The following is a 23084-nucleotide window of genomic DNA, read 5'->3' as shown; positions in this document are numbered from 1 at the left end:
CTGCCTCGCGAAGTTTGGAATTACTTAGATGAAAATTATATTACAAAGTGAATTACTTTCAATCAATTATTAATGAAACGGAGTTATCATATCACCACCACCACAATGAGAAATCACATGAAATCCAAACACCAGTCAAAAGACAGCTGTCCATCACTGCATTCACGACTGCAGGCAAGCTAAGCTGGACCCCGCGTGATCCGAGATAACTTATCTGAAAGTAAAATGATTTTGAAATATATACTTCCGTTAAGTTTCGTTGAGGGAGACGGGTAAGAACAGAAAATGCAAAGTGCAGCGTGGCACATTTTCTCACTCGAGCATGTGGATATTATTGTTTTTCTCAACATTAACGTGAAACAATATAAACACGATAATGCTGACTCGAGTGCATGTATGTTCTGTACGATAACCGAGCAGTCTGCTTTAACGTTTTTTTCCTGTTTGTGCTGCTTGAGCTTAAATGCTTTAGTTCTTTATATTTTTTGTTTACACATATTGTTAAATGTTTTCAACTAAAAGAAAACCTTAAGATAAATAGTAAGCTTTGTTGTGTATATTGCCTAATGTAAGCTTGTTCAGAAATGGTCAAACCAATTTCAAACCAAAACAACACAAAAACGTAATGTCTCTCTCCTTAAACTACATTTAAATAAACGAATATTCGAAAATTCTATTTTTATGAACCCGAATATTCTAATACATTTTTTAAAAAAAATGCCCGTCCCTACTTTAAATGGTTAGCATAAGAGAAATTTAAAAAATAAATAAAAAAACTGAGACGTCTACGAGGCACAAGAAAAAAGCACCATGATAGTCAAAAAGGACAAAAAAAAAAAGGTAAAACAAATGCAATGATATCATATAATATCTCTACGCTAGGAAGAGCATAATCTTACTCATCATTCACTGACAATCGTTGTATAACATATACTTCAGAATATAACACACAAGAAGAATAGACTTTACTATGATGGTGCTTTTTTAGAGGTGCTTCAGATCCTTCGCGCCCACACTTTGATTGCTTTCTTCTAGGGCACAAAAGTCTTTGCTCTTTTCCATGCAAAGAACCAGTTAAAATGGGACAAGCTAACATGTCTGTCTACAAAGAGTGAAATCTACTGATTGACATCTAGAGACTCCCCACAGAAATGATCACTGCAATCCTGTGACATTTCAATGAGAACATGTAAAAGCATGACTAGATATGGTACATGTGTTCTAATTGAGCAAGGGTTTCCATTTACATTCAGCTTTCTACAAAGACTAGCCGCATACTTGCAGCTTAATTACTTTAATTTAACAGGCAGCATATATTTTCTGCAGATTTTTCTTCTAATAATACTTTCTGAATGTCAACATTTCTTTTTACTACTGATAAATTGTGATACTATAATGTGCATCTCAGGCACGAGATGAGTATGAAAACGAGCTTGCCTTTTTTTTAAAAATAGACTTACTAATCTAACTTATGCGAAGATGTAATCGAGCTGTGTTTGCACATGCTTGAAACAGGCATTATCTGATACAGATATGAATTAGTCAAATACTCATAATAGCATGGCTATTTGTGGCAAGTCAATATCACATGAACACAGCGACATTATAAGTGCAATTAGTGTGCTATTTGTGCTTTTGACGAATTATCTGAAATCCTAATGCAACTCTGAGAATAGATATTATAACTTTATTTGTCGTAATTTAATTTAAACACCATTTCTTCTTCAATACCCATCCTCCACAATGCTAGTTTTCATAGCCTCCTCTTTTGTTTGAGAAACTTCTTTGCTCGCAGACTCTCCCTCACAAACACACAAATCTTCAGCCGGCAAGGTATGTACAAACTCACTTTACAAAGGCGCGCTGTACGAGTCTGGTGAAGAGAGAACGGCTTTGATTTACAGGAAGTGCTGAGAGATGCAGCTAGTGTTCAGAAAGCAGCACGACAGCCCTGGAGAGATGGATGAGGGTTGAGAGAGAGAGAGCTGACAGAGGACACGCTGTGTTTGTCCGGCCCTGAGGAGTTTAATGGGATGAGATTTGATCTTGCTCCGTATGAAATTTTAGCTATTTGCGAGAGGCCAAAACACTGTATATTTTACCTTGCGAAAAGTAGCGGAAGAGAAGCGGGCGTGTGTGTTCAGTCAATGTTCCTGAACAGACTTTTGAATTAATCTTTCACTCTAATGAAACACAGTATGTGAGGTGCAGATGATGTATGGCTCTAAAACGCGGATAAATCAAGAGTTCTGACAGTCCAACTTTAAGAACAATGACACGAGACATCAATTAGAGAGAAGAAAGAGAAGAACGCGATGCTCTCAGACGTGCGGATTAAATAATGCTTGTCCTTCTCCTTTGGATCTGTCACATCAGGAGGAGAGAGAAGGAAAAAGGAGTGCACTTTGTGCACTTCATTGCTTAGATGGGAGTTTTAAATAAAATCCTGCATTTGTACGCCCTGTCCCGATTCATCTTGATAAATCCATTTAAGAAATCAGGAGGTGTGAAAAAAGAGCTTTGTATTTATGTACTTTTGCAACAATACTTGTGTTCGATAGCAAAGTAACGGGACTCTCTGGAATGCTAGATGTTAAATGGGTGCAGTATGAGTCCTGGTGCTGATGATTAAAAGAGCTCATAGGCCATAAATTCCCTAATGTATGTACTGTTTACAAACTGCCTTGGGTATATATATCGCAAAATCTATTTTGGAAGTGCTGCAACAGCTTGAAGGCTCTCTGAACAAGTAAGAGCGTATTGTATTGGGCGGTGATGAATGCCTCAAATCCAGAACAGACTGGGATAAGTTTGTATATTATCTCCATTTTCATCCGTACACTTTATTTCTCCACTACCCTGTAGGCTCTTAGGCCTGAGAGATGGGATGAGGCAGAAATGAGAGTGAGAGAGAGAGAATATATCACTAAACCTCTAGCCTGAAGCAAATTTTCTCCACATCAGCAGCGTGGCTCTCCAGTACAGCCTGACTGAGAGCATAAGCCATTTGATGCTATAAAAAGGATTTCATAATAGACATATTACCTAAAATAAAATCATTCGAGACATTTATATTTTGTGTGCGTATATACTGAAAGGTTCATGAGGGAGATGTAATTGGATTATAAGGGGTGTATTGCAATTTACAATCTTTTTACTGAAGCCTTTTTTAAGTGTTTGATTGTCCAAATCATTAGACTACATTTTATTTAAACCATGGCACTGGCGAATTCTTAATTAAGATTAGCATACAATTATCCACAGTTCCGTATCATTACACCATGTTATTTTTCTAAATTTTATATAAAGTTGCAAATGTGCAAAAATTATAAGAGCCTTAAAGGGATAGTTCACCCAGAAATGAAAATTCTGTTATCATTTACTCACCCTCAAGTTGTTCCAAACCTGTATCCAAACCAAGACATTTTTATGCAAGAAATAGTCACTTTCAATACAGTAATTGGCGGAGTATGATAGTGTTTCAGTGGCAAAAACATGAGAAAATGCAATAACATAAACTGCATCTGTATACTATTGTATGTGTTGTGTGTTATATCTACATTGCCACCACAGATGTGCATTATTTTTCAATAATTCAACGGTTTGCCATCAATGTTTTCTAATTAACAGATCAGGTCCAGGATAATGCATAAAATCAATCTTGTCTATCAAACATGCTCATAAAACCTTTAGCAGTGGTGCATACCCCACTGACTGCAAACTTTCCATTGGTTTCATTTACCAAGTGCGGAGTGACCTTTCCCAGCCAGCTATAAAATCAATTTCAGGCTCTAATTCAGAAATATGTTACATGATCATTGTTGGGTGGAATATTAATCAGTGGGTACTAGAGCTCAGACCTAAAAGCTTACTGAAAAGCAGGGTTTTCTATCTGCATCCAAGTGACAATTGTACTGCTCCCTTTTCTGACATAAGAGAGAGAGTGGGGCATGACTACTTTCTATGGACATTAATTAACAAAGGGTCCACCATAAACCGTTTCCTGCGATTGAGAGATCCGAAAACTGATCATAATGATAACTGTTGCATGTCGGGGGGAAAAAATTCAATACTGATCTAAATTATCATTAAAACGTAAAGCAGTAAATTAGTATGACAATAAAAATGGAAACACACAACAAAATTAATAAAATGAATTAAAATGAAAAACAATAAAAAAAATAGTAGTGGAGGGTGGAAGATATATATTCAACTCACCCCTTACCATGGATAAATTTCACATTTTTCAGCATTATTATACCATTGTTAGATGGCAAACATCTGTAGAACAGCTTACCCCACTCTCCCCTACTAACCAGTACATTAAAGGTGTACCTGCACTGAGCAGAAAAGGCAAGAGTTACCTGTGAAAGCTACAACTGAGTTTCTTAAATCAATTTCGATTGTGGATTTAAAGCACTCCATGTGGTCAAATACAAATAATCCATCATTTCTGAAGCCCAAGCCCCCTTAAGAGCCAGACCTCTCCCTCAATCTATTCACTCGTCTTCTTTCTGTCGCAAGTCTTATCCTAACCCTGGTCACTCAAGTCATAAAGCATCTTTATCTTCATCCTGCAAAAAAAAAAAAAAAAAAAAAAAAAAGCAGGTAGAAAGATGTGGGGTTCGAGAGACACTTAAAGGCTTTAAGTGTTGCCTCAGGCACAGATGAAGAGAGAGAGAGAGAGAGAATGAGGCAAAGAGGCTCCTAAAATGAGAGGGGGATTGGTCTGAGAGATCTTGACCACCGCACACATTCTGGATGTATGTAGTGCACAAAAAGAGGTAATGTAAGAATCTCAGCATTTATATCTTTGTTGACTGAGTTCAAGAAAGTAATGATGACCAAAGGCACAAGTCTAGGGACCTGAATCTCCATTGTGTACTCCATTTGAGACACTGAAACTCTTAAAGCGGCTGTTGCCTGTGTAAAGAGAATCTCAAAGAAAAAAAAAATGCAATCTTAAGTCATATTGCTCCGGCCTGCATCTGTCAATTCCAACTGGCTTATACACAGACGCACACACATATCCACAGTTTCCCCACTGCTCTAATGGCTACACACACCAGGCTGACCAGTTCATTTTTGATGGTTAATTACAGCGTCTTCTGTTGCAGATGTGTTTGATTTTAATTCGCTTTGCTGCTCCGCTGGAGTGTGAAACACTAAAGCCCTGGAGATCAATTACTGAGGGGTATTTGCACTACACAGTGGCAGAGGGGACAGGGACAGGCCTGACATACTTCAGCATGTGTTCACTCTCTCAGCCACTGGTCTTTTCCCACTGCACTCATTACACTGTCAATCAGCTAACAGTCAAAAACATATTGCAAAGAGGCAGATCATCTAATTCTGATTTATATACATTTCAAATGAAAGGAAGGGAACCAACTAAATAATAGATAATAAGGATGCAAACGAATGAGGTTGCCACACAAACACTATGTCTCATATCTTACAAAACTCTGTAGAGACAGACAAACTCAAATAATGTGCAAATAACATTTTAAAGTCAACATGAAAACCTGTTTACTTATTAAATGTAAATGGTCTTATTGTGGATAATCCATCAGTGTATATTATTTAAAGAGATAAATGTTTGTTTTTGTAAACCTTTATATAGTAAATGTATGCTCTGCTTCTGAAATGACTATTTTCCGGCTGGGGTCACCAAGGCTGTGTGGAAAATTGTATTAACAAATAGCCAAATGTATAGCTTAATAGCCATTGTTTTAGGTCACTGTTAAAGGTCATGCATACTTCGTAAAATATTTGTGATTACTTTAATAAAGGTTACAGCAATAATAGCAGATAACAAGAAAGAAGAGAAGAGTTGCCACTGGGATCGAGGAGATGCTCTGGAGAGTGAACTTGACCTTTAACCTCCAAAAACGAAAGTAAAATAGTTTGCAAATGGCATTTCATGTTGGCTACATAGACAAATGAGAGGTCCTTCCACACAAACCCAATATCTCATACCTGGCAAAACTCTCCAGAGACAGACACGTTCATCATCCACCTCAGTGCAAATAAAGCGCTACATTTAGTCTGGGAGGCACCAAGAGGACAAAGTGTGTGCAACAAGAGACACTTTAGAGTTTTATTTAAAAAGCAGATGGCACAGCCGAAATGAAGATGAATTGGACTGAAGCCTGGTGTAAGATGAGAACTAATTAGCCTGGCCATCAGAGGGGCTTGTAGAACTGCAGATGCCCGCATGAACATACACAAGCCCGGGGTTCCATTAGTCAGCCTAGTCTAGAATGAAACCCAGGGACAAGGGCACCAGTGCCCTGCCCCGTAGCCAGACTCCCACATCTCTTCTGATGCCTCAGAGGACCACGGGAGGGGGGGGGGGGGGGGGGGGGGCGCCACACTTGATATCCCAGAATGCCCTGTGTCCTTCATTACTTTTTGCTGAGAGACATATGAGGGGAGTTAATGTGAGCTGCAGCAGTCTTTCTTATGATGGATCGCGCATACGCACACATCTTTCTCTCTGTCTATTCACTCTCTCTTTTCTACACACAATCTAATTTGAGATAAGTCATAAGAGAACACTAGTGGGAGCGAGAACAGACTTTATCAGTGCTCTGGGTGGGTGTGGGAGGAGATCTAGGAGTAATTGTATTCCTGTATGCTTGTAGGGACTCCTATTAAAACCAATAACTGTTAATGGGGTTACAGCTTAATTTTTTAAGTGCCTTGATAATGATTATGAAGCAACCCTTGACAAGACAGCCAAGTCTGTTTAAGTTACGTTGATGATGCATATTACAACAATCACTACTGTACATAACACTGGAAAACTGAAGATCTTGAGAAGTCTATGAAGGTAATACGGGAACAATCTGAACAGAAATTCATGTGAAAACGTACAGAGGGATGTTTGATTGAATCATGCTCAAGATGGTTTTCCTGATTCCCATTACACATCAAACGCTGATCCCATTTTTTACAGAAAAAACTGGATTGATGGTTACATTGATACTTGTCATGTCAAAAGGCAAGGTTCAACAGAGCGCAACATGTTGCAATTTTGTTACTTTCCAAGAGACCATGAAAGAAAAAAAAAAAAAAAAAAAAAGAAAAAAACAGCTAAGTCAACAGACAATAGTGGGAAAGCCTTTTCAGCAAAACATTTCCCACTGTTTCTGGGCGTCCGGTTTTGCTGAAAATGTAGCATTCTCTGCACACAGCACGTTTCTGGATGACACATTAACACCTGGCGGTAACGACAGCGAAAGCACATGACATTGATTATAACCCTGCTGACTCCCGACACTTACATCAACCGTCCAATCACAGAATCACACGAGTTGTAAGCAGCATGTTTGGATGAAATAAAACGAACTCAACGTGCAAGCAGACAGAAAAGATTGATTCATGCAGTAAAAAGGAAACAACTCAGATATGAAAACTGCAAAAATATTTACAGTTACAATACCCCATGTCTACCAGTAAGATGAGGTGATAGTGCTGCAGCCAGTGCCTAATGTATCCCTAATCTGTCCATTTACACTTAAGAAAAGCAGTTTGAGTCAAAATCACTGACCCAGGAATGGTTACATTAGTGGGCAGGCTAAACCAAAAGAAGACAGTAAAAATACTTTATAACATTTAAAAAAGTTATCTACACCGGAAGCGGCTGATGTAAAACATCACTGAGGAGACACCATGGGGGCATATTACAGAAACCTTCTATCTTGATTCTTAAGATATGTCAAGTGAACTTTGGATTCTTTCCACAAATTTGTATTACAGAAGAAAATCTTATATTGATGTAAGATTCTTATCCTATCCTCATCTTATCTGTAGTTAGGAAATCTTAAACTGCTCCATTGAGTTCGGTAATCAACTCTCAGGTCACCAAGCAACCAATGACGCGTAAGCAGCTGCTGTAAAGTAAATGCTAGAGAATAAAACGGAGAAAACAAAATAGGTGTGCTTTTAATTAAGTGCTGCAGAAAGAGAAGTTTTGATAAGCTTGGTAGGAAAGGCAAAGCATATCACTATATTTCATGGAAGACTGTAATTATTTATCAGTGTTTTGTCATTAAATTGCAGCACATAATTTGGGTGTTCAAAAAGTCTTTCCACTATCAAACATTGCTGTTCTTTATCTTGTATCATTAATACATGTGATGCCATTCTCAGACAGGGCTATTCGTTATGATAATCTTACAGTTGGCTTTTAAATAATTTAAGTTAGGACATGAGGTTGTCCTAAAGTTAAGTTTCTAAGGATGTTTTGTTTGCAATACAGATTCTGAATTAAATTACGTTGGATATTAAAATATATTCTCAAACCTAGGAGTAAGACTTATAAATAAAGACTATGATTCAGTATGTTTGTTTGTGGGCAGCTTATAAAGTAATAGTCAGTTAAATCATTATTCAGCTCTCAAGTCAATGGAAACACTCAGTATCAGCCAGCCGAGCACCAGCACCAACACTGTTTGGGTTGAAAAGGAAAATTTGTAGTTAGAAGCAGTCTGAAGCCTTTTCCTGAACCTATATCACACTATAACACTTGTCGTGTTTATGACCGGCAGCTTAGGAAACTGGAAAAAAAAACATTTGCTATCATTTCTCTTTTGCTAGGTGTTTATAGAGGCCCTGAGGGACTGTTATGAGCCAACTATTGAACATTAGTAGCTATAAGCAAGCAAAACAAAAATCTATAAAAAGAGTGACGCATGATTGAGAGAAGGCAAAACAGACATTCACCCAAACAGAACACACATTCAAAATGCATGGCTGGTAGATCAGGGTAAGTGCGCAAAATTAATGCAGTTAATGGCGAAGAGAAGAAATGAAAGCAAATAGTAGAGAGAAATGCTATTCTCTTTTTTTTTTAACTCTGATTTTACCGTGGTTGCAGTCTTTCAGAACAGGTCGTTGTGGACTCGGGTTGAGCACTTGTGTTGGTTCATCTGTGGAAATTAGGACATGGGACAAGACAGAGTGAGTGCCACTCTCACACATAAACCCACCTTTGTTCTCCATAAATTAGACTAATACTTTCTAGCAGGGCCTAAAATGAATACTCGCCAAGTGCTAAATGCAAATAAAAACCGGCGTTGGCAAGTATATGAAACTGTGTCAGTTGTTATAGCCAGTTGGCTGGTAACATTTTTATGAATTCTAACAATGCAATTTTGTGAGAACATGAACATACGTGAACAATGCCAGGGACAGTTGACGGGCCAGCACTGAATAGGCATTAAAGTTTAAGCCTTGCTGATTTAAAAACTCTGTAGGGTCCCTGTAAATTTTTTTTTTCTGCTGCTGTTTGTGTTTTTAATGTTAATCAAAGATTAGAAACTTTTTTATTTCAAAATTAACAAAATTTAATAATGAGGATCATCAATCCTTCTTCTAAAACGTGTTTTGTCTTACACTGATTCACTATGGTAAGTGGGAATGGCATAGGTTGTCACAACGAGTGAGTAAGGTTGACATGTAGCACGCTAAATATCGAACCTCCAGGGAATCAACTGTTTAAAAAACTAATTTGCATAACAGAGGAGCTCCTGGCTGCAAAAAGAGAAGAACTCAGAAGTTTTGTTTTTTAACCGCTTGAGGGCCAAAGGTAACAGTGTACCTTTAATTAAACAACCCAATTTTACATTTCATTACTTTATTCAATGTCTCTACCTGAAAACTACTGTTACTCTTCTTTAATAATGTTTTAAAATTATGTTAGTTAGGCTAGTAGTTTTAGCTGTGGTATCGAAATTGGAATAGAGAATTGTACATTCTTTCTGGCATTTAAATGTTGGTGTCATAACTGCCTTTTTTTGAAAAAAATAGTTTCATGGCCGGTGAAAAATATTTATGGCTGTACATTTTCTTAAGTCACCGGTCAATGGCAGGTGTAGCAAAAAGTTAGTTTTACGCCCTGCTTCCCAGTAAAAGGAGAGTTATGATCAATGTTCCCTCTATTTTTTTTTCTTGCTGAGCAAAAGTTTTTTTCTATTGGGCGGACATATTTCGCCACCTGAGCAAAAATATTCTTTATACCAGACCTGTACAGCATACGTAGAAACACAATGGTTTCAACATTCAGTTGTAACTTTTAACTTGAATGTGGCATTTCTTTTTTATTTGACCCTTGATGTAACTTATTGGTATTAAATCATATTTTTGAAAAACAAGCAGTTAATTAAGAAGTCACTAAATGAAGCACATTATAGGTTACCTGATATTGTTTCCACAGTGCTCCTAGAAATCCTATGAAAAATAATTTACAAAATCTTCTGCAGGACAGTTCAATTCTTTACAATAATAGAATATAGTATGAAAGAAAATTAAGCTGTTACACTGAGATGGTTTGGGAAAAACAAAGTGTTTTTGTACAGTCAATTAATTGTGTACAGGAAGCATTAAACCAACAAAGTTAAATGTTTATTTCTTATGAATTTCCAATATTTTCTTTAGCAGGGGGTTTCAAAGTTTTTAATGGCAATGAGCCCGTGAGATTCTTTATTTAGGCTTATAATGTAATAAAATATAGGCCTAATATAATATAAAAAAAACGAACCGAAGTATTTGAAGTGATATAATATATCAGTTTAAATGCTTCAATTTGTTTACATATTATATTATTATAATATATAACAAACTGAAGCATTTAAATAGATCGAATATCTAAATATTTTCAAGAAAAGTGAATATGTGAACTCTTTTATAGTAATCTAACCATGCCTGAAACCCCCCTCCCCCCCACACAAAAACATAGATTTAAACTAATGATAGCCTATTTTGAATTTGCACGCGGGTGGGTGTGTAATTGTTACCATTCTGTGTCCATCAACAGTTATTTCTACCACTTAAATCAAACCACTCTTCTTTAAAACTTTATGATGTGATTTTATTTCATATGTCTGTGTTTCTCGTTGCCTCTCGTATTGAGCTATTTGGTCCGCACGCAAGACTCACTGCCAATCACACGTGCTCACATCATTCTCTTTCTATGAAACCTGTAAACTGCATTCACCAGTTTTCACTCTATAGCGGTTGACCAGAGCACTGAAATTATTTCTCACTTAAACTACAATCAAATGGATTTCCCCACACATTTCGCGTCAGTCCTCTGCGTGGCATTTTAATCTTTTCTGCACGGCCGCGGCTTCAGAAGTGCGCGGCCTCAGCATCAGAAGTGCGCGGCCACGAACGCGCGCAGCTTAGAGGGAACATTGGTTATGATATACTTTCTTCTTTTTTTTTTTTAAGTTGAAATTTCCTGCAGGTCGTTCTGATTTGGTCAGTTTGTTGGGCTCTCCTGACAGCACACTGATTTCTATTGAAGGTGGTCAGCTGCATTAAACTCCACTGGGTCCTGTAATGCCAGAGGAAGTGTGCTTATAATGGGGGGCTGATTCTGTACTGATTTCTATAGAAAAAAAAGCTTTTAACACTTTGACTGGAACAGAGCTATCAATTGTGAATTGTGCACTTACAGTATGGCAAACTGTATACAATAATGGAGAGTTTAATCCTAAAGAGTTTGAAACTTGTCTGCGAACTGAAGACATATGGCATGTATGTACTAATGTTCAAAAGTTTGTGGTATAATGTTACAAATGATTTCTTTTTCAAATAAATGCTTTTCTTTTGAACCTTTTATTCATCAAATAATCCTAAAAAAAAATATTAGGAAGGAATTGTTTTCAACATTGATAATAATGAGAAATAATTCTCATTCGAATTTAAAATGATTTCTGGAGTAATGATGCTGAAAATTCATCTTTGCCATCACAGGAATAAACTATATTTTAAAATGTATTAAAATAGAAAAAAGCCATTTTAAATTAGAATAAAATATTCACACATTTTTTTTATTTTTTAAATAAAATAAATGCAGCCTTGGCGAGCATAATGGGCTTCTATCAAACACAAAAAAATATCTTACCAACCCCAACTTTTGAACAGTAAACTCTGAGAGTTTATGGTCCGGCTTGTACTGATATATGCCACCCATTAGCTGCATGTCTAAAGCTGTCTGAAGTCAACAAACCTGAGCCTCTCAGCTGGGTAGGTCGGACACATAACATGAAGATACACTCTACCTTATCTCACCCCTCACTGCACTGGAAAAAGAGACTCTAAACCACTGGATGCTTTAGGCTGCTACACACGGTTACAAAATACAGAAAAATACACAGCTATCCCTCCACTCTGCTTTGGGTTTCTGGTCACCATGAAGGGGTTTATTTTGTTATGATGACCAGCTGACTGATTAATCCTACTTATCACACAGCTATTTAAACGACAAACAAATAAATAGATATGAAACTTGTACAGCTATAAAAAAAAAAAGCAGTCAGAATACAGTCAATTTTAGCCGTTAAACGGTTTATCTGTTGGAATTGACCAATTCGAGTCGAGCATTACAGTGAGCTCTGAAATAAAAAGCCAAGTTAAAGAAAGAAATACAACCAAGGATGGGAGGATGTGAGTGGAGTGTGTGTAGACTCACCCCGGGGTCTGGGTGCTCTTTTCCTGCGGTCTCTGAAAGCGGCTCCAGACTGCAGCGCCTCCAGCAGACAATCCATCACACCGGTCTCATCGTTCTCTACAGGAGAGAGGAAGAAAGAAGAGAAAACATTAGGATGCGGAGGGGCATTCCATAGCGTCACTTAAACCGGCCTTAAGGGTCTCTGCAGGAATGCTGGAGAGAGCAAGAGAGGGGAAAAAAAACCCAAAGAGCCTTTTGTGGACGGAATATCACAGCGTCGATTCGGACAATTTGAGAGGCAAGACAGGCCCTTAAACTCCTCTTTACGTCTCCTCTGCACCTCTATACAAATCCGCTGGTGTTTTGTAGCATTTGGAGGGCCGGTCGTAAAAACAGCTGAGTGGTGCAAGCAGTTAACCTCAGGCCACCGGCTTTCACATAGAGCAACTCCACAGACACAAGGAGGCCTGTGGGACACACGGCAGGCAGGAGGAACACCACACTGCTCACGGTCACAAACACATCACGTATATGCTCGCACTGCTGCTTACACAAAAACTTAACACACACGCACACACATCCACTGACAGAGAATAAATCAGGTTGGCAGGAAAGTGTGCTTTTCAGCAGGTTTGGACAGAAAGGCTTGTATGAGAGAATGTCTGTTGTGTGTTGAACCCCTAGATGGGTGAGCGTGGGTAAGCATTACGGGCCTTGACACTGTAACCTCCAAATATTAATCTTTACACTGACACAGCAAGCGCACACATGCACACAATACAAAACAAATCAAAAAGCACATGAGCGCGTGTGCTACCGCTGCAGAAGTGCCCACTTCTCCACCGATAACTTATGACACCTATCATCGGGGCTGTTCAGGATTAAACCAGTACCGTTTACCTGTATAACCTGACAGTCATGATATCATTTCATGAGGGTTAGTTACATGCTAGTCTACAGTATAGTGCATTTATCCTTCTGGATATATACATTTACTACACCATATCTAAATGTATATATAATATAAATTATAGAAAATAAAATAATCATAATGAATACAAAACAAATGTAGATTACAATAAAATTGTTTGATAATATTACAGAAAATAAAACGCACACATGAATGAAGAGTCTTGGATTAGCCTCAGTGAAGTCAGTCACTCCCTTTACAGCAAATACACACTGAATTTCACTGAATAGAAGAAATCTTCCTCTATTCTATCTGAATTTCTGCGTTTTCTTAAAATGTAAAAGCAAACACACAATTACAGGGGCTTTATAAAAGGAGCTGTCTGAAGCTTACTTGGGACTGCAGCATTGTCACGGTTGTGTTGCTCTCTGTAAAAAGCCAGACACAGTCAGCCATATACACTGATAGTATAGTGAGGCCATTTTCAATCAGCACCTATTGTCTGAGTAAGTGAGCGATGGAGAGAGAGGAAGTGAGCGATGGAGAGGAAGTGTGTGTGTGTGAGAGAGAGAGAGAGAGAGAGAGAGAGAGAGAGAGAGAGAGAGAGAGAGAGAGAGAGAGAGAGAGAGAAGAGAATTGTGTGAAACAGAAGGTAGACGGTTCTTTTGTACAGAGTGCTGTGAGTAGTTCAGAAGGGGCAGTTGACCACAATGAAAACTATCAACGAAGAGAAAGCACAGAACTGTTGACCTTTACTAGCCAAGCTTCAATTAGACACTACGAGAGTGCTTCTGTGATAATGTGTGTGTGTGTGAGTGTGTGTGAGATAGACCAACCACTTATCACCGCACTCTCCAATGGAAATACGAACTTGCTAAATTTAATCCAATTTAGATGAGATTTTTTTTCAAAGAACTTAAACTTAATTCATTTACATTTAACATTGTTTGCTAGCAAGTATGCTTAAAATACATGTTTTTGCACTGAATACATAATGCAATGAGGATGATGATAATAATAATACTTTGTAGAGCAGAAATGACACCCAAGTCTTTTCCCTAGAGTACGTACTGGCTTCATTACGTTTCTGCCATCATTTCATCAGTTCTTCCACACAGATTTGCTCCAGGTTGCTAAAGTTAGTCAGATGACACATGAACAACCTGAAACCGTCAAATAGTGCCACCAATTCTCAATTGGCAAGACCTTATAGGACATTTCATGCTTTTAAATCTTCGTCTGGCCTTGTATCTAGGACCTTTTTAGTAAAACAATTCAAAATATTAACTTTTTGGCAGACACGTAATTTTCCTGTATTTGCATAATCCACTCACTTCTTTTGTTGTTAACAACATATTGTGGGTATGGTTTAGCCAATGCTACATTTGTAGCATACATGTCACTTAGAAGCTATAAAGGGTTCTATGTTGGTCTCATCTGACTACAAAATCTTTTCCACATTTCCATCATGAGCAACTGTGCCGTGTCATGCCTTTTGGAAAACTCCAGATATGCTGAGACATGGATCTTTTTGAACATTGTCCCCTTTTGTATCATACTTCTGAATCGGCCAGTGTTACCCAGGGCTCTTGATATGCTGTCTGGTGCACCTTCAACTCCAGAACTATGTAGCCTCTAAAAAGTGTTTGCTGGTCTCTCTGTAGCTTCCATCACAAGTCTCCTGCTTGTTTGTAAGAAAAAAAAAATGAAAAACAGTGTTGGGGTGGTTTGATATAGCTTTCACAGTGCCCACTGGGACCACCAAACACCTGCATTTTCACCGTTTTAATTTAATTCAGCCTGAATAACGCTCCAATAACTGTGGGAGTTTTTGATAAAGAATATGGGCACGTGATTTTAATGATTCACAGGTAGAGACCAATTATAAGGCAATTGTGTCCTCATTAGAGCAACCGTATTTCATCTGTGTAAGCAAAGAGCTTTTCCAACCCAGGTACAGAATATTTACATAAATGTCAGTTTTTATCTGTACAACTGCTGTCTACACTTAATTAGTGTACATATTGTCACATTTAAAATAATTTGAGATTCAGTGCTTAGATTTGTGACACTGTTTGCTTGTCCAGACCTCGCCATCAATAATATCTGTAATATTGGCAAATAGATATTTGATACCAATATATCATCCATGCCAAAAGTCTATGTATCATTTGCCCATTTTACCATCTGCCAAACAAAAACCTAATCACTTGGGATAGTACTAGAACACCTCTTCCCAACAGTGAAAAGTCAAAAATATGCAATGTGCTTATTTATATCGGTAGTTCATTGTCGTCCCATTACGACTTCTATAATTTGCGGGTTCTTTGATGACTGTATAGTCCGATCCGGGAAGCACAGTGTCTTTTACAAATAGGGCAGATGCAAATTTCTCCTGATTGTCTTGGAGGGCAGGAACAAGCATGGCCTGCCTTCTCTCTTTGGGCGATGTTTAGTTCTCCTGTCTTCGTAACTTTGTAGTCCATTCGACAAAGTTGCTGCCAGAGTGTGCAATTGCATGGCACTACTTTCCAGGGAGGTGGGCTTTATCCCACACTTCTTAAGAAAGCTTGGTCTTTCAGACTCTTTTTTTGACATCCTGCAGAACGGCAGCCAAAATGTAATTGACCGTACAGTACCTTACATGGGAGGCGACTTGGTGGCATTCTCACAACATGACCAAGCCACCTGAGTTGGCAAAGCATTAGGGTTGCTTCTATACTCCAACAGTTCGTTCTTTGCAGGATCTCAATATGTGGCACTCGATCTTGCCATGTCACTTTGAGGATGAGCTGCAGGCGCATCTAATAAGAGATTCCAACATTTTCACATGTCGAGCATAGATAGTCCATGTTTCACAACCATACAGGAGGGTGGGTGAGGCAGATTGCCCGATAAACAGGAATATTTGTGTGTATATGTAAATTAGTGTTGCTGAACACTCTATATATATATATAAAAACACACACAAAGCTGTTGTCCCCAATCTCTCTGCTGACAGTGGGCAGGGTCTAAGTGAGTGGTGAGCGAATGAGTTAATTTTTTTTTTACCGCCAAGCAAAGAGCGAGTGGCTACCACTGAACCTGACCACGAGAAAATGAGGCGTGAATGTCAATCACTTATCTCAGTGTTCCAACACCATCTTCTTCACCCACAGGACCCAGGACAGCAGCAGCTGTCACGGCAACGCTTCAGAAACCAGCACTCTCAGATAGACAGACAGACAGACAGAAAGGTGCTAATGGACATGTGTGAAAAGACATAAAGGTGCACCACTAGCAGGGAACTCGGTACTACAGAACACAATATAAGTCGATAAGAGAGCCAGGGGGAAAAAACAATAGAGGAATGCTTAAGGCAGAGAGAGGAGAAATAACTAGTAACATGCTACTGAGTGGAGGCTTGAGGAAAGAGATGCAATCATAGAAAAGCAGATGAATGTCCGACTGCATTTGTGCATGTGGGTGTGTATGTGAGACTCTTTGCTACACCGGCATGCACAACTACAGTTCAATCAGACCTGACTATTTACATGCAGCCGTGAATCGACACAATTTACAAGGAAGGGTCATGCTTAGAATATTTACTTCTTTCTGAGAAGAGAGAGAGTGAGCCAAGGGAAATGAGAGTACATATGGACTACGGTGATTGACATTAACCTGCACACAGTTTTCCAGGTGGCACGTTTCTTATTTCTTTTGAAAGACAGGCCCAGATAGCCAGGTTGCAGGAAGAATGGATGAATAGACGGACAGCGAGAGGGTGTGATTTAAGAGAAATGGAGAAAAAGAGAGCGCAAACCCGAAAGAGTGATAAGTGCTAGGAGGTAGCCTGCTGGGTCTCTGATGGAGGAGAGAGGGATGGAGGGTGGCTTTAATAAAGAGCTGAGTGAAGAAGAGAGAGGAGGTGTGAGAGGGAAGGATATGGTGTGATTTAGCCAGGAACGGAAAAGGCATTTGGCTTGATTGCTGTTGCCTCTCTTTTAGTTCTCCCTCTTTTTTTATAAATACAAGAGAGAGTGAATACAAGCACTCACACTGAAGAGAAAAAAAAGAGAGAGAGGGCGACTGCTCTTCAAATAAAACCCTATACATCTAAATGTTCCATAAATCAATTAAAAAATCTGTAAGCAATGAACTATATAAATCAAAGCATTTGATGATTTTTACTTAAATAATAATAATAATAATAATTAATAAAAATGTACTGTTTTTTAAAAAAATGTTATAACTGAAGAAGTTGTCTATGGTTTAATACACAATACTGTAATCTATCAACATGGAACAATGTCTGGAAACAATTTCCCATTTGCCATGTGGAATTTGTCTTTCATTTCAAAGAAGGTACAACAACAAAAAAAGATTTTCTTGAAAGGGGGGCCATGAGACAGTAAAGATAAACATAAAAAGTGGACTTGATCATTTTGACAAGTATTTCAATTACTTTCAGCTTTCCATCAACCTATGAAACTACCCTTCTGTACCCCTTCTGCTGCTAGTAAAGTGAAAGGCCTTAGATGTATTTGCTCTTAATCGCCATGCCAGCACAACTTATGCACAAGTTATTATTGGCGCAGCATGTCTTTTAAAGGAGAAGCTACACATCAATCCAGCTGAGATTTATGAGACGTTCATTACGGATCACAGAAACACATGATTTCACTGATCTGAGATCAAACAACAGCATACGAAGGGGCTGGACAGGTGTCTGCACAGGTTGAGCGATAATGGCGGAACAGCACAATCATTCCTGACGTATCTACAGCCGCTCACAGTTCATGTCCATTCTCTCTCGCATTTGTCTGAAGAGGGTGAAAGAGAGATGACAAATAATGAAGACAGCAATTACCTCCCCTATAATCTTTCATCAACCCTCTTTTCTTGTTCTCATCTTTCACATCATATTTTCCTGAGCAGATACAAAGAGCACATTTGCTCAGCTGTCTGTCTGCTATGGCTTTGACAAAATGCCACCTGCTAATCTTACTTGTCAGGTGCATATTCTGATTATTAAACCTTTACTGGAGCGTAAAGGTCAGATATTTTTACTTTTTTCAAAGAAAGGAGGAAACGTCAGAGAAAGATAAATGGAAAATGTTGGATCTCATGCATAAGCTCAGCAGGAGTCCACCTGAGCCCTAGAAGGTTCAATCTTAAAGAAACATTCCATTGCTTTGTGAACCTAGTAGAGCATGATCTTAATGATGCCAATGGGTTTGATTTCCAGAGGGGACACACACACACACACGCACGCACGCACACGCACGCACACGCACACGCACACGCACACGCACACGCACACGCACACGCACACGCACACGCACACGCACACGCACACGCACACACACACACACACACACACACACACACACACACACACACACACACACACACGCACACACACAGAGATGGCTTTGGATAAAAGCATCTGTCTAATGTGCTGCAGCCTTCGCGAACAGCTGCTTATCCGTTCGAAGGAACAATACATACTTTTTATAAATTATTTTTTAAAAACACAAAGGGATGCACTAAGCGCATATAATAAATTAAATCTGATGAGGGATGTGGGTTTTTATAAAATATATAAATATTACATTATGCACATTGTGTATTTCAGTGCATAACACTGAGTACAAACAAGGTGTAACATAAATCAACAAGCAATAACAGCAATTTCATGTGAATCTGAGTTTCTGTCAGCTCTAGTATTGTGCTGTAGATGCCCATAGAGAAATCTATATAGTGAGGGTCAAGCAGTATTTTTTCTTTCGGTGTGACTAGACAAATTGCGTGTTGTGCTGCACTTGCTTTGCAAAATTAAATTGAGCCGTGTTAAATTATGGACTCTTTGTGAGGCTTTATTCCTTTTTGAATGTTTTACTAAGCTTTTACTGCATTTGTCTGTTTCAGTATACTACATACTGCCTTTCATAGGCTGTAGGGCTCAGAGTCGGTTTCATCAGCTGGTTTCTGGGCTCCAGGGAGCTGGAAGTCCCCATGTGGCTTCCTCCTGGAAGAGAGCTCATAACTGGGACAGAGTAGCCAGAACGCTGGGCTTTTACAGCACTTGCTGGTATTGGGAATAGCACAGGCGACTGTGTTTGCTCCGTGTCTGTGGAAATGTGGCCTAATTCTGTTAGATGTCTGGTCTGTTGCTTTCAACAAGCACAGAGAGACACACACTCTCTCTGAAAACATGTTCATGTAGTTCTCTCTACTCCTCCGGTCTGGTCTTGAATCATTGCTCTTCTCTGTGTGTGTGGCTCCAAAACATTTCAGAGGAAACTAGTGCTCAGCTTCCTCTTCTGCTAACAGTGCCAAACCAATTTATAAAATTTTTCCTCTTCTTTGTCTTACATCCTACCACCCACCAAAGAGCGGCCCACTTACGTTAACCCTAACACGTACCGAGCGTCGCCTCTCTCACTGGGGCGGTTTGGATTACCACAGCGCTTTAATTGACAGTCTCCGTGGAGACGAACAGGAGAAGTGGCAATGGTAACCTGGAAACACAACAGAGCCTATTTGTGCTAACTTCAGATGAGAGACAGACATCATCAAAAAGTGTGAGAGTAAAAGAGAAAGAGAGGGAGAATTGTTATTATTTTTGAATAAAACCCAGCCGTTCACAGTCTTTTCCAAAGCTGTGTGCGCACTGCACTTAGTGCAACTGTGTGTTAAAGAGCTGCATGCACATGCACATGCACACTTCCAGCACGCACGTGTCAGAGACATCAGAGCTCTGAGTCGGAGTAAAGGGAAAGAAAAGGGAGATAAAGAGGAACATGATTAGAAACTAATTGGTGTGAAAGAGATTTGTGATAGAAAGCAGACGGGGAGAAGAGGAAGCAGAGGATGGTCTCTCTTTGAAGGCGACATTCTCTGAAAAGCTCTTTGATGTGGCCTCACTGTCTGCGTCTCCTGCTTCACCTGAGCCAAGTCGAGCGCTAAAATGTGTATTTTCTTTTGCACTCAGGGCTGGACAATTAATTGGTATATTATTGCAGCAATTAACTAATTGGGAACAGTGTTCGTTAAAACATTTATTTTAGGACTATGCTTGTTGCGGCTAAACGTTTTTGTTTTTTTGCAACAGATAAGGGTTGTAAGCAATCACACACGTGCCTGCTGCTTGAATGAATGCAATGGCCAATCAGAGACTTGTTTTAAATGAAGTATTTGAGTGTTTCTTCAACTGAGTATTTTTGGCGCAACAACCCTTTTTTCTTCTTTTAAATATAAAGTAGTACAACTTTTTGAACATTGATAATAATAAGAAGCATTTACTGAGTACCTAATCAGCACATTAGAATGATTTCTGAAGGATCATGACACTGAAGACTGGAATAATGATGCTGAAAATTCAGCTTTGCATCACAGGAATAAATTACATGTTAAAATATATTAAAATAAAAATGACTTATTTTAAATAGCAATATTTCACAATATTCCCCTTTTTTATTTTTTTAAATCAAATAAATGCAGCTTTGGTGACCATAAAAAACCGACCCCAAACATTTGAACAGTAATGTTAAAGCTTGAAGTTGAAGAAACACCCAAGTACTGTCCAGAGTAAACAGCTTTGTTGAATGTTAATTTACGCTGAACTGCAGGACACAGTCGAGTGAAAACATGCCACCAGTTACAGTTTTAGCGATTACACCAGGACTGTCATGTTACTCACGTTGTGTCATTTATTCTGCAATTTACTAGCAGATTTGCAATGTAAACTTGACCACTCAGTCACTCTCGCTATAAACAACTTGTTTTGTGTTTTCTGCACACGTCGCACTGACGAGAAAAGCCAGACTCGAAGACTTGAAGTAAGTAATGCCATTTGCGACAACTAGGCCTTAATAACAAAAAAGTGAAGGAAAATGGCCCACTGATTACATGTGGCAGGTAGCAGTTTGCCCTCCGAGTGGCTGCCTGATCAAAAACACGGACCATCACAGCAAACAGAGCTTTCCTGCTTGGAGAACAATTCTGCAGTTCTTCTCTATAGTTGTGATCTATCCAGTAATAATTATTAAGATAACACTGATTAGCACACGCTGGGGAGCTGCAGGCTCTGTAGACGAGAGAGAGCAATCACACTGGTTGACTGGACAGGAAGCAGTATTAGCTGAAGAGACACCTGAGGCCTCCTGAAAGAGACACATTTATACACACTCAGACCAGTTGGGAGATCGCCAGAGCCTGCTCAACACACATACACTAACTCACTCATTTACATGCTCTCCACTTCATGCATCTCTCTTTTCTATCTGAATCAGCACACACACTCCTCCACCTGTGGCTCAGCCACTCATCCTAGAGTGCACACGGAATGACAGACAGACAGAGAGAGAGAGAGAGAGAGAGAGAGAGAGAGAGAGAGAGAGAGAGAGAGAGAGAGAGAGAGAGAGAGAGAGAGAGAGAGAGAGAGAGAGAGAGAGAGAGAGAGAGAGAGAGAGAGAGAGAGAGAGAGAGAGAGAGAGAGAGAGAGAGAGAGAGAGAGAGAGAGAGAGATTGGTCCTACACTGTAAGAGCCTGCATGTTCTAGGTTGGAGAAGTCAGTCCTTGTAAGAGGGCACTGCTGGTGTTTGATTGAAGAAAGGATGAAGAGAGAGAGATGGAGTGAGCAGAAACAAATAAGGGTGGAAGTACCCACAGGACAGTTGAGGCTGGGTGATATAGGTTTTTTTTTCTTCAGCTTTCAGAGAATAGTCAATGTCTTGAAATGTATGTATTTGATCTGAAATGGCTTCAAATTGTGATCTTTACCTCCATTATTTCACTATCAACAGCCACTGTCGCAAAAAAGATTTTTCAAGGTTTTCAACTAAACAGAAGAATGGCGCAAACTAATTTGTATTAATATGCAACAATATAGCAATATCTAACATTAAACTGGCAATACTTATCCACATATACACTAACATTCAAGTCAGTACGCTTTTTTATGTTTTTAAAAAGTCTCTTATGCTCACCAAGACTGCATATATTTCATAAAAAGTACACTAATATTGTGCAATATTCTTACAATTTAACATACTATTTTCTATTTTATTCTATTTTAGAGTGTAATTTATTCCTGTGATGGAAAAGCTGTATTTTCAGCATCATTACGCCAGTCTTCAGTGTCACATGATACTTCAGAAATCATTCTAATACGCCAATTTGGTGCTCAAGAAACATTTATTATTATAAATATTGTCAATGGTCATGCTGCTTAATATTTTTGTGGAAATGTTATAGTATACGTTAATGAATGGAAAGTTTAAAAGAAAAGCATGTATTTGAAATAGATTATTTTTTGTGACAGTGTAAATGTCTTCATTGTAACTTTTAATAAATTTAATGTATTCTTGCAGATTAAAAGTAATAATTTCTTTTTTTTTTTAAGTACTGATTTTGAACAGTAGTGTATGTGTTTTACAAAACATTTTAAAGCCTAAAAAACTATAAGCGTTTACGGTGATGTGAACTCAACACATTCTTGTAATAGATTCAGGGAAATTAATCAAACATTTTAGCAACTAACATTTATATCAGTTTTAATCCAGAGTTGTGGCACAAAGAGGGAAAACTGAGTTACAGGTGCATTTACAGAAAACATAACCACAAAATAAAAAAGGCCCCAAAATCATTGAATTATTCACAATACTGGTTAACATTACATTCAACTATAAAATAATATCAAGAATTGGTTACACTTTAGTTTAAGGT

The 23084-nt window shown here is 38.6% G+C and overlaps 1 protein-coding gene across 3 annotated transcripts in view; it reads right to left on the bottom strand.

Moving 5' to 3' along the window:
• Positions 1-23084, bottom strand: part of diaph3 (diaphanous-related formin 3) — a 388621-nt gene that overhangs the window by 46239 nt on the left and 319298 nt on the right. For 2 of the 3 annotated variants that reach the window (XM_077203763.1, XM_077203764.1), the window contains 2 exons: positions 12485-12580; positions 8874-8936 (listed from right to left, as the gene is read on the bottom strand). In XM_077203763.1, coding sequence (XP_077059878.1) covers positions 8874-8936; positions 12485-12580 — 159 coding nt within the window. The remainder of the gene's footprint in view (positions 1-8873; positions 8937-12484; positions 12581-23084) is intronic. The other variant, XM_077203765.1, reaches the window with a different exon arrangement.

This window comes from Siphateles boraxobius, unplaced genomic scaffold, assembly GCF_051911475.1.
Source record: "Siphateles boraxobius isolate OS27281-9 unplaced genomic scaffold, OSU_SipBor_1 5, whole genome shotgun sequence".
NCBI classification, from domain to species: domain Eukaryota; kingdom Metazoa; phylum Chordata; class Actinopteri; order Cypriniformes; family Leuciscidae; genus Siphateles; species Siphateles boraxobius.
The sequence above is the reverse complement of the archived record's forward strand: the minus strand, read 5'-3'. Positions and strand labels throughout refer to the sequence as shown.